Genomic DNA, 12,456 nt, shown 5'->3' on the forward strand with positions numbered 1-12,456 from the left:
GAACAAAAGACTGTCTTTTTTTTGTGTATGTCCATGTGATGGAAAGTCTTCAACACCTGGCTATGTCTCTGATTGAGATTGCAATCAGCTATTGCTTATTCTAATTATCAGTTAATTATCAGTATACCCTAAAAATGCTTATAAGCTGTATGAATATATTTTTTAAATATTTGTTTCAATACTTTGGAGCTGATATTGTTGCAGAAGTAGAGATTTTATACTGTATCTATGGCTTGGAACAATAGGTCTTCATTTCTGGCATGCTGCGTTTAAGCATTTGTAAAAAACACAATAAAGATCCATGATTTTGGTATTGGGTATGCTTATATGTAAAGAAAATGTAGGCATTCTAGAAAAATGTTAATTGATTGGATTTTGTGTGAAAACAACATTAATTTTGTTAATGGTATGGCCACAACAGACCGATGTTGTGTTAATTGTGTTTAGAGTTTTAAAAATGTGACTATAGATTGGTCAAATGGATGTTAGCAATTGAAAAAAAATGTAAATAAGATTGATGAGGGAATCATAGGACCATGGTACAGTACCACTACTTACGTCCTCAAAATAGAAAGACGTAAACTGGAGGGCAAATGGAAACAAACCCAATTAGAGATCTTTAAAATTGTGTAGAAACTGTTATAAAAGGCACCTAAAGCAGCAAAGGATGAGCAACTCCAAAACCTCATAGAAACTAACAAAAACAATCCAAGGTTTTTATTTAGTAGAGTTGCTAAATTAACCAACAAACAGACTTCACCTGACCTGGTTATTTCCACACCTTGGTAGCAATGAATTCATTTTTTTTTTTCTGCACACACACACAAAAGCAGAACAGTGAGGTCATCTTCACACTTCTTCCAAACCAGAGATCGACAGGTTACCCATGATGCAGCAGACACAGATATTAATGAACACACTTACTCTGTCACGGATTACATCATTATCTCCACTGCAGCAGTGTAGTCCGACCTACTACGCTACCGAACCCAAATGACCAAAAAAAGACAGAGTGTTTGTTTTTCCAGTAACATGACAATTATTACAGTGAAATATGTCAGTTATTCATAATCAAGCAAAATGATTCACTTATGCTTTAATTATGAAGTTACAGCAATGGAAAATAATAATTAAAGCTGCAAGCAGCCTTTAAGCGGGTTTCGAGTATTTGCGCCATTCAATGGAGCAGTGCATCAACGAACAGGCTAAGGGGTCAAACCCCAACGAACCCACAACGGATCAAAGTCCCACACACAGAAAAATGATAGAAATTATCAGTTTTAGCTCAAAGAAGCGTTGCATGCTTACACACTCATGACTAGCTGTTTCCTCTCGATAAAACAACAAAATAAACTAATTCAAAGTTGGTTATTGTCAGGTAATGGTGTCATAAAATACCCTTTGTCCCCTAGCAGGATTCCATCATAGTCACCTGTATAATAGAAAAAATGCATTTCTGTTAGGCCCAAAATTAGTAATCCAGTTAGTTTGTAAAGTCTATTTGACTTGCCACATTCAAATAATGTGCATAACTCTCTGAAGATACTTGAGTCGTGCATAGAGCCTGGCCATTTCGCTACCACATTTATAATATGGTACATAGTCACACACCATCTAAGAGATTTGTTTTATAATTGAATACATTCCCTTGAATAATTATCAAACTACATGTTATGAATCTCACCTGCACATTTATACTGACAACCCCATTTTGTGCCAAAAAATCCCCTTCATTGCTGCCTGGGGGTGCCTTGATGGCAATGTGTGTGCAGTCTATGGCACCAATCACATTAGGGAAGCCTGGATACAATCGTGTCATATTTACTGGCATGGTAATTTCATAATCTCTATGATCAATTATACCTGCAATAGAGAAAAAGCTCTCTTTTCCAATTTGGGCTCTTAAGTGGCTTGGAAAAACCACAAAAACACCCAAAAAACGCTTGAGTGCTAAGTAAACTTTGCGAATGGCACGACAGACGGCACTTTTCACAATGTTCTCTGCATCTCCAACCATGTAAAGGAAGTTATCACTCGCAAAGTAGCACAAGGCAATACACACAGTTTGTGCTGTTGTTAAAGCCTGGCTACGACGAGTTAAACTTTTCACATAAGGATCCAACAAATTAACTAGATAAATTATACCCTCACGTGAAAAACCATATCTTTCTAATATTGTCCCGCTGCGCTAAAGGATCTTATATCGCAATATGTGATTAATCCTGAAAGTTCTCCGAATTTTCCTTGCACCGTTAGCAATAGGTTGCTCTCCTAAAAATGGACAGGACATGGCTGCGACAAACTTCCCATATTACCTTCGTTTATAAAGTGTGATCTAATCCTGCTAACATGAAGTTAGCCTGCTCCCGAGCAGGTTTAAGGTAACGGACCGGTTGCTATGACAACAAGTCCCGGATAAGCGCAGAAGGACCGAACGATCCAAGATCGTGCGAAATCATCAATGATCAAATCCAGCTAACTGAGTTACAAAGAATGGGCCCCTTATTTGGATGAATGTGAATTGATGACATGAAATAGCTTTTGTTTTGGTTGTGTCTGATTGAGAAACGATGAGCAGGTGATATTGAGAATGTGTATAACTTTAAAGCGAATAAAAAAACTTGTAAGACAGAAAATTTAATTAAATATAAGAATTCTGATGATATAAAACACATTAGAAAATTAGAAAACAATGTATTATTTAATTACGTCTTAGCACCGTGAACACAGATCTGCAGGACATTTTACGTACATGCCACTGTTAGAGCAGTTTTTGTTCTTGAGTCAAGAATTGGTTGTAGAAATGTTTGGATCAGCAATACAGTGAATCAGGATTTTGGTCATGTTTGATTTGTGAACCTATAACATTATGATATTGAGCATGCGTGATTAACTTGAAACTGCTGAACAGTATGGACGTTATATGCTTGTGAACTGAGGACTTAAATAAGTGGAGCAAGTTTATTTAATTATGAATATATAGTATGGATTATGCATGGATAACACAGTTTCTGTAAAACTCCAAAAAAAATATATATTTACTTTAATACTTAAATCATAGTTTAAACATCACTTTGTGTGAATTTGGGTGCTTTAGTTTAAAAAAGATGATGATAAGACGATATTGTGTATGATTAATGATTTATATATTTAATAGCGAATGACGTCATGATGTTAGAATGTAAAATAATTGCTAAATGTTTTCTTTGAATTGGTTCATTGAATCAACTGTCTGAAAGAACTGGTTTGTGGAAAGAACATTATCATTATTACACAGTATACTATGCGATGAATTTAGAACAAAGGATTGTGTTATAGATAATAACATAAATTAAAAAGTTCAACATGTATTTGATAATAATTGATCTAGAGACCAGAAAATTGCATAAATGTGAATATGTTTATATCGCTCTAAAAACATTACTAGTCTGCAGAAGTAGTTGTGTTGTCACTGCTTTGATTGAGAGCAAAGATTTTACGCAAAGTTGTTTAGAATGAGCAGGACTATTAGTTGATATAAATGTTTGGTGTATAGGTTTATGTTAAATTTCATGTGATACACAATGTTTTAAATATCTAAGTTTTATTGTTTTAGTATTATAGTGCTCACTTGTTTAAATGCTGCAGTAATATTACTGTTATCTTGAAGTTACCTTTACACATATCTATTCAGCTCAGCAAAAAACAGTTCCCACGATGAAAGTTTATTGCATTTTTCATTGTCACAGAACGTTACAATATCTATGAACAGGGTTTGATAATGTTGCAAATGTAAGTGCTTTTCATCATGAATAAAATATTTTTTTTAGTTTGGGCATCGAACGGTTAGTATGTTCACTAGCGGCTCTCACAAGATTTTTTCTTGAGGTATGTTTAAAAGATCAATCTGTCAACATCTTTAATAAACGGTATTACATCTTTGTAAATCAGATTTTTAGAAGACGTTTAAACCACTTTAATTCGTTCAAAGCGTTACGTTTTATTTTTGAAAATGAAAAAATAAGTATCAATGTTTGGAAAGTAGTTCTGCTTACCGCATCAGGGTATTTGTAGTATTTTTACCTTCTTCTTCCTCATTTTTTCCCATGCTCGTGGGTGATTTTATGGCCACGACCATCATTATCAGCCTCAGTGTGTTAACACATTTTATTACGTCTGCTTGGAGGCTCTGTTTCTATTTATACCTTAATTTGTCTGCAGAATATTTTTGTTTTACCTACATGATCGTCCAGCTATTTTGACGCTCGCCGCAAAGGTCCTAAAGCTCTCAAAGCAGACGTGATTTGATCAGCCCGATGTCAGTTTAAAATAGGCAATGGGCTGCTGATTATGTGTTTCGTGGGGCGGGCCGGTTTTGTGTTAAAAGAAGCAATGCAGTGTTTTTTACATACCCATTGTTTTCTAGAAAAACGTACGATTTATCGATTAATAACAAAAAATATTTATGAGTTGGTACAAAAAATACGTCGGCCCACCGGGAAAATGCACGGTGTTCTTGATGGCTGGTTCGTCTGTGCGCAATATGGGTTTTTAGTTGATACTTTTTTATTAAAACGTCAAAAAATGTTTTGGGATAATTTGACAATTTATTAATGATAGAATCTATATTATTTGCATTATTATAATTATAAATACAGTCCCTTGATTGTATTTATTGGTCTCATGGTGTCAGTTTAATGGATGTGTCATCTGCAAATATCCAAAAATATGTATTTCACAATGTAAACCATAGAAATGATTTCAGGAGCTGTTAAAATTATATGAAATGCAGCTGTCATGATTCCACTATCATGTCATGTTTATTCGTGTTATTTGAGTGGAGTCATGGCATAAACCTGTGGTTTTATGTGAGATTGAATGATTCTTTCTCGTGTCTCGTCATTGTTCCCTGCATCTCGTTCCTCGTCAGCCTCTCCTTAGTGCTAATCCCCAGCACCTGTTTCTCGTTATGATCCTGTGTTTGTTCCCCTTTAAAACACCCTCGTGTTCTTTGTCTCGTGCTCGTGCATTGTTCCTCTTACCTTGGATGTTTGCTGTACCTGTGTACTTGTTCCTGTTCCCCGTAAATAGTAAGTGTCAGTTTAGTGTTTATTTCCAAGTGTTTGTTTTCTTAGTTTAGTTGTAAGTCAGTGTCCTCATTAGTTGTTAAAGATTATTTATTATTCCTGTCCTGTTTTCCCACTCGTGGGTTTTTGTTTTGCCTTTTTTAGTCTTGTTATTTGTTTAATAAATATCATTGTTACCACCTATACCGTCTGTGTCTGCCTGCAATTGGGTTCTCCTTGAGTCATATCCTGACAGCAGCACTGTGTAGGCCTATAGACACATCAGAAATGTCAGTAAATCTAAAAAGAGAAATTAGCTTTGCCATATTGGATTAATTTACAGGCCATAATGTTCACCTGTGTATAGGTATAGTACTTGTTGACAGTTAGGAAACAATGAAAACAAGTGGGAAAGGATTTATATGACTATAAATAAAGTGGAAAATGAAACTTAAATGAATATAAAATTGTTTGATGAAGTAGCCTAGTTGTATTTTCAATGTTGATTTAGAACTACATTAAAAAATTAAACATGGGATGGGCCTGTATTAAACATATTACATAGGTTTGTGTCATTCATCTTTAGCTGATGAAATGGTAGGCTACAACATGTTGGTTGTATGTCATGAATATTATACAAAAGTTGTCTGAAGGAAGAACTTGATAATATAGAATGTATGGATCCTTTCAAATATTACTTAAATTTGTATGCTGTATATTCGATGACAAGTGTGGTATTGACATTTGTTAGGAACCGTAGATTATAGCTAGATGGTCTTAACGCTGCAACACACTAGGTGGCGGTATTTACTGTTAAATTGGTTCACATCTCGTCATAAAATAACAGGAAGAAGACTTCGGGCACTCGCATAATACTAAGCACGTGTATAATGGCGTCCCATTCTGCAACAAAGAAAGCAAAAGTTGATTGTGGTGTAGATGACACCATATGCGGTTATTTACACGGCGTTAGTCCCGTAAAACTTGCTCAGAAGAGTAGAAACAAATACTTTCATGCTACCATTCAAGGTAGTCGGGAAAAGTTCCGCCGCGTGGTAGTGTTTGCACCAGACAAACACGAAGTGTTTATTCGTGCTGAAAAGAACAAGAGCCCTGTTAAGTTAACGAACATCAAAAAATGTGTCAGTAAGTATAACTTTATATCCAGTTGTTTTCTTCAGATATTGACGTAATTGTTTTAGTATGATGAGAGCGTAACAAATGTGTTGAAACGCTTTTTAGAGTATTACGATGTCCACATTTATCACGGCTGAGCTTGTTTTACCCTTTCACACGTAATTTAATTTTTTTTAAATAAAACCGCAACGTGAGTTATTTTTTTAACAAGGCAAAATTTAAACGTATCACTTTAACGTTTCCATGGTGACGCGGGATTGCATCATGTGACCGACAGACCTCAGATCAGTTGACTGATATATTGTTATTTTATTCAAAGTATTCACAAACTTGTAACTATGATATGAAATATGATATTCCGATTTACAGATATGTGTATATAGATGTGTTTTGTTGTTTAAACAGTTTTATAATGATCGTGTTAGTTGAGCTAACAGTTAGCCTATAAGCGGGCGCTACCATGTTTGATTGTGTCTCAGTTCAGAGAATAGAATCTGTCGGATTAGCTGTTTAACCTGAGCGATGAAATCATTGATCCGCGCACATACATAGAGCGCTATGGAAAATTTAGGAAGAATAAATGAGTATTTATCAATATTGTGGGACATGCGTATTGGAGACGTTTCATATTTCTCCGTATAGATACATATCGAAATAAAGATATTTTTGACAACACTAGTTTTACTAATGATTTTATTTATTTACTATTTTAGCTAATAAAAAAAAATCCCATTTTATATGAATATTTTATGTTTTGCTCACATTGCATCTCAATTCTCTCTCGTGTTTAGTTGTCCTGCCATCACGTGACTGGATTATCTTAGTGTAAAATATAGAAGCATCGTGTGGATTCTTAAAATAGAATATAGTATTTTGTATGTTTTTTTTCGAATAATCTGTTATTAATTCTTTTTCCCGGTAATAATTTATGGCATACATTGTATGTTTGCAAATTCAGTTTATTACAGTATTAAATAGATATATGTAAGTTTTAACATGCACTTAATTAATAACAGGCACATTTAGAGCAGAAAGCATAATATATTTAAGTTGTCTCTTAAAAATATTTTGAGATTTAGCATATTAATGATGTATTTATATTAGGGGTGGGCGATCTAGAAAAAAAATTCAAATCACGATTTTTTCCAGATAGATCACGATTCACGATTTTATCGCGGTTCTTCAAGTTGGTTTTAAGACTATTTTGCAAATTAAAGGGGCTTCAATACAGCTAAACTAAGTCCCCATATAAAAATATACTCTTTACCATTTATATTACGAAGAATATTTTAATCAAGTTAATATTTAATGCAAGTGCAAGACCATAAATCAGCTGTTAGCAAAAAACTTTACATTTTGAATTTTGTTTTTCATCTTGTTGCGGCACTCGGAGTAAAGCTGTGGAATGGACGTGGAGGATAAATATTTTTGGCTGGGTATTTCGTAACGTGGATCTACGACTTTGAGCAGTTTTTTAAAGCCCTCATTTTCCACAGTCTTTATGGGAATCATGTCTTTGGCCAGGTAAAATGCGACTGCGTCAGTGACATCTTTCCAGCACTTGTTCATTCTGTCATACGGATACGTGTTTTTTTTTCTCAAATGGTTCTTTCGTTATAGTCGTTGTTTAAGCCTTTTAGTTTCCGTATGCTTGGTTGTACCTGATTTACTCGCGTGGGATCCCTTTATAATTTGACTGTCGGCATACTCTTTCAGTCCCTTTTATTTTGAGGTGGTTAAACAGGTTTGTTGTGTTGCCTTACGACGCTCGAATCTTATCATTGCCACATTTGCAAATAACTGTTGTTTGGGCCGTGTCAGTTGGGGTAAACCCAAACCATTTCAATATTACTGATGGATAACTTTTTTTAGGGACCAAGTCCTCCGTTTTCCCTCCATCTTCACTGACCGCGTCACTTAATCTTACTGAATTCACAAGCAACGTATACGAGCTTGTTAACATGGCGCAATCTATCGCAAGTATGTTGACGAATTCTATAGAACAGCACTATATATGACGATTTAACGATTTTCCCGAAAAAGTGGATCGTGCAGTCATTTTAATCGTTCGCGATCTAATATCGTCATATCGCACACCCCTAATTTATATGATAAATGATGACATTTTATCTAAAGGAAATTAAATGTCAGTGAATACTTATAAAAGTATGAAGTATTGATATGTGTAATATTGCCTCTGTAAGTACTTGGCATCGGATCAATTCCAAAATGTACAGTATTGCCCATGACTAATGTGCAGCTACAGAGGTGTAACAAATAATTTCCTGTAGGTTCAGCTTTACACAACTTTACTTTAACTGTAATGCATTAATGTTCTTGTGCAGTTTACTTATTTATTTTGTAAAATACATTCAAGTCATGAGGTTTGCTTTATTAAATGAATTGTATTGTCAAAGAACTAGTGGTTATGTTGCTGGTGTTTATGCTTATGTAAAAATAATACAATTAATACATATTTGCACGTGTCTGTTTCATAGGTCGTGATGGAGACGACTTTGATGTTCAGTGTGGCAGAAGCACTGATGTCATTATTACTGATGTTGACTTCACTGTAAAAGATCCACCTGAACGTTTAAAGAAAAGTGTTGCAGAGATCAATTTAATGGCGCCAAAACAGCAGGTGAGCATATTGGCTGTGTACAAATTTGCTACGAAGTATTTAAATTATGTGTTTTATATTATTCTAAAATAATATATATTTTAGTGTGTAGCAAAACAATGGCTGTATTTCAATTTCATGGAAGCAAAATGGACTCATGTCTCATTTGGTAATTTCAAAGTGTTGTATATGATGTCTCAAGGACATTTAAAGGAAAAATTTGGTCTCGCAACTTCTACCATATTTTACTAACCTTTGAGACATTTCGTTAAAGATTGAATAAAAAAGGCTGTAGTCATGTAAAGGTGTAAAGTTGAGGTAAATTCGATGACTGCTTGCGGAAATATGTAACAAAAAAATCTATTCATGCCTTTTGAGACTCGATATTGAATCGATTTCATTATAAAAAAACTATTATTTTTTGGATTGTTTTGCCCAGCTCTAATTTATAACAGTATGAATAAGATATTTTTGTTAAACAAAGACATTGAGTCACTTTAGAGGACCTTGTTAATGTCAAGGAGCTATTTTGAGCTGTTATTTGAACCTGGTGTGTTGGTGGTATTGTTTAAAGAGACTTGCACACCACTACCAGAATGACAGTCTGTTTAAATTTTAGTACCTAAAAATAAAAAGTTAATCTCATTTTCATAAAAAACATGTTATTTCTATAAGTATTTGCAGTGTTTTAAAGTGTTTTAATGATTCATGTTTGAAAGATGTATGTGGGACTGTATAATATTCTTATTTTACAAAATTAAAGATTTTGTTGTAATGATTTATACAAATAGAGGTTTTTAAAAGAGTTAGTGTTTGAAAAAACATTTATGTAGAATAATTCGCATAAAGAATCATTATAAATGTTTAATTAGTTTTTAAAGCATTAATATTGTTAGACAATGTTTAAATGTACTTATTTTAACTCATTTCTTTAATGTTGTTAGTAATTTTATGTATTTTCTGTTTTGCTTTTAGGTTGGCTGTTTTGAAGGTTTGGTTGTTCATGTGAGTGAAACTACAGAAATGATAGAGTTTCAAGGCAGGCAATGTGAAATGCAATCTTGCCATGTGCAAGATTACACTGGAAATATAAAGGTCCAGTTATGGGAAGACCAAGTGGGATGTTTGATCAATGGAAACACGTACAAAATATCCAATTTAAGCACCAGATCATTTGGTGGAAATTTGTATTTGACAACCACATTAGATACTCAATTCAACCAAATTGCAGCTTTGCCTGGTGTCACTTGTAACAACACAGCATTCAGTGTTGCTGATACAGAGGTGTTATCAGTGATTGGAAGTATTAGTGCTGTGGTCATGAATGTGGCACACAAGTGTGGAAAATGCCAAATGTGGCAAACTAATTTTGATGATAAAGTCAAGTTTCATCGTTGCCAAAGATGTGGCATGTTACAGAAGTCGTTGAATTACCAGCCAACAGCCAATGGCAAGATGACCATTGATGGAGGGGGCACTGAGTACGATGTATCCATTTCAAATTCCTATTTGAAAAGATACTTGGAAAAATGTGGCCTTTTGTCGTTGCTGCTGGATCATCAAGATTTGGAAGAACATTTCTTGGACATTGGACAGTTAAAATTTTTAATTCAGGGCAATGCAATTACTTCAGTGGAAAATGTTTGTTCTGCGTCAGTGGTTGGACAGCCTGAAGTAGGAGCTGGAGATCTGGAAGAACTGGAAGAAGATCTTGAAGCTGTGAGATTTACATCAACTATAAATATTGTTTGATTTTTAAATTAGTTTTGTAACCATCAATTTTTTTCCCATTAAGTTTTTTGAACCAGCGGCCGGACGTTGCCCCGAACCAGCGGCCGGACGTTGCCCCGAACCAGCGGCCGGACGTTGCCCCGAACCAGCGGCCGGACGTTGCCCCGAACCAGCGGCCGGACGTTGCCCCGAACCAGCGGCCGGACGTTGCCCCGAACCAGCGGCCGGACGTTGCCCCGAAACTGTGAGACATGACTCAACTGCAAACTAATGTGAGACTTCAAAGTTAATTTTGTGGTAAGGTTTGATATTTTTGTGCTTATGAAGGTTACTGAACCAGCAGGAGCCAGACGCCCCAAAGCTGCGCCAAGACGTCCCAAAGCTTCGAAACTTGAATGAACAGTAAATTAATGTAAGATTTTAAAATTATTTTTGTTTCCATTAAGTATTTATTTTAATAGGGATGTTCTTTTGTTAGTGTCAATGCAAAACAACATTGGATAAATTTCAAATGGTGTGTATGAATTTACATCACTATACAGAACACAAAAAATATTAGAATATAAATATTTGGTAATCAATAGGAAAAGCCATATTAATACAGTAAATACAATTGTATTCCATTGCATGATAATGGATTGCACACATGACAAATACACTTAAATACTTTTTTTACTTAAAAAAAAAAGATGTGAGTATTAATTCTTGAGTAGTTTTGCACATCCATATGCATTATTTGAAATAAAATATTTGTTTTGTCTTTCAGGTTGTTCTTGTTGTTGCAAAACTTTGGGCTTCACTTTATGCAGATTTCAGATCACTGTATCTTTTTTGTATTTTGTAGTTTCGTTTAATTTTGAATTAAACTTGTAACCACTTGTTCTTTTAGTTTGTTAAATACATGCAGATTATTCACTCTGTAATTTTATAATATGTAAAAAGTTGTTTAAACTATGTTCAGCACTTTATTATAATATCCTTATTCTTAAGTTTTTTTAATAAAGAATGTCATTTAATTTTTTTAGAGGCATTTATTTTTTGTTTTACAGTCAAAATGTTAAACATGTTAGGTGTGTGGTTGTATAGCTATATTGAAAGTTTTATATGCACTTTTTGAAGTTTTTGAAGTTGTTTTTATTAAAAGATGTTGTTTATGTGCAACTGAGTCCTGTAATTGATTGACGGGTACCTCCTAGAGTTCAGGATGACTTTTGGGGATTGTTATATTATCATTTCTAAGATTGTTCATTTACAAAAAGTTAACATGCTAATTAAAGTCAATGACTGTTTACTTAACCATTTTTGATAAATGTTCAAATATGCTTCATTGATGTTCTTAAACTTATAGACTTGTAATTTTTATGTTTCAATAATGTGTTATCATGGTTATTTAGTGCATTCATTACTTATGGCTGAGAATGTTTTTATTATGGTTCCATCATTAATTATGGTCGTTACAACATCTGTGGCTTTCAAAACCATGTATTTTTTGTATTGATCATGAACTTAAACTTAAAATTAAATTTTATTCCTAAAGTTAAGGCGGTTTTCAGATAACATTCACTTTTGGTTTACATTAATATTGTAATTCTTTCATGTTACAGTTAATGGTGTTTGTAATGGTCAAACTAGCAGGTTAATTTTTACACAGCATTAATAACGTCTTTATATACTCTATAAAAAAGTTTTACTTTAATATATACTTTAGCAGCATTTTAATGTTTTAGCCACTAGGGGGCACATATTTTGTTACAATAGACTTCTCTCCGTTTTTGACCGGAAGAAAGGAAATCCATTTCGACTGTTTCTACACAGGTAACGCACGTGTGTGTGTGTCTCTTTGTATTGTAATATTGTTGGCTAGTATATTAATTTCAAAACCAAATAAACTGCTAATGTGCGATTACACATTATGTTGTAATA

At 34.1% G+C, this 12,456-nt stretch overlaps 2 protein-coding genes across 2 annotated transcripts in view; both read left to right on the forward strand.

The window, feature by feature from the left end:
- LOC130421320 (uncharacterized) overlaps positions 1-12,456 on the forward strand; it is a 503,144-nt gene that overhangs the window by 180,524 nt on the left and 310,164 nt on the right. The gene's annotated exons all lie outside the window — the stretch shown is intronic.
- Positions 5,881-11,544, forward strand: LOC130421298 (uncharacterized). Its single transcript, XM_056749110.1, has 6 exons — positions 5,881-6,191; positions 8,681-8,823; positions 9,778-10,521; positions 10,598-10,777; positions 10,861-10,945; positions 11,300-11,544. Exons 1-5 carry the CDS (start codon positions 5,936-5,938, stop codon positions 10,930-10,932), a joined length of 1,395 nt encoding a protein of 464 aa, XP_056605088.1. The 5' UTR covers positions 5,881-5,935; the 3' UTR covers positions 10,933-10,945; positions 11,300-11,544.

Source organism: Triplophysa dalaica, chromosome 5, assembly GCF_015846415.1.
Source record: "Triplophysa dalaica isolate WHDGS20190420 chromosome 5, ASM1584641v1, whole genome shotgun sequence".
NCBI lineage: Eukaryota > Metazoa > Chordata > Actinopteri > Cypriniformes > Nemacheilidae > Triplophysa > Triplophysa dalaica.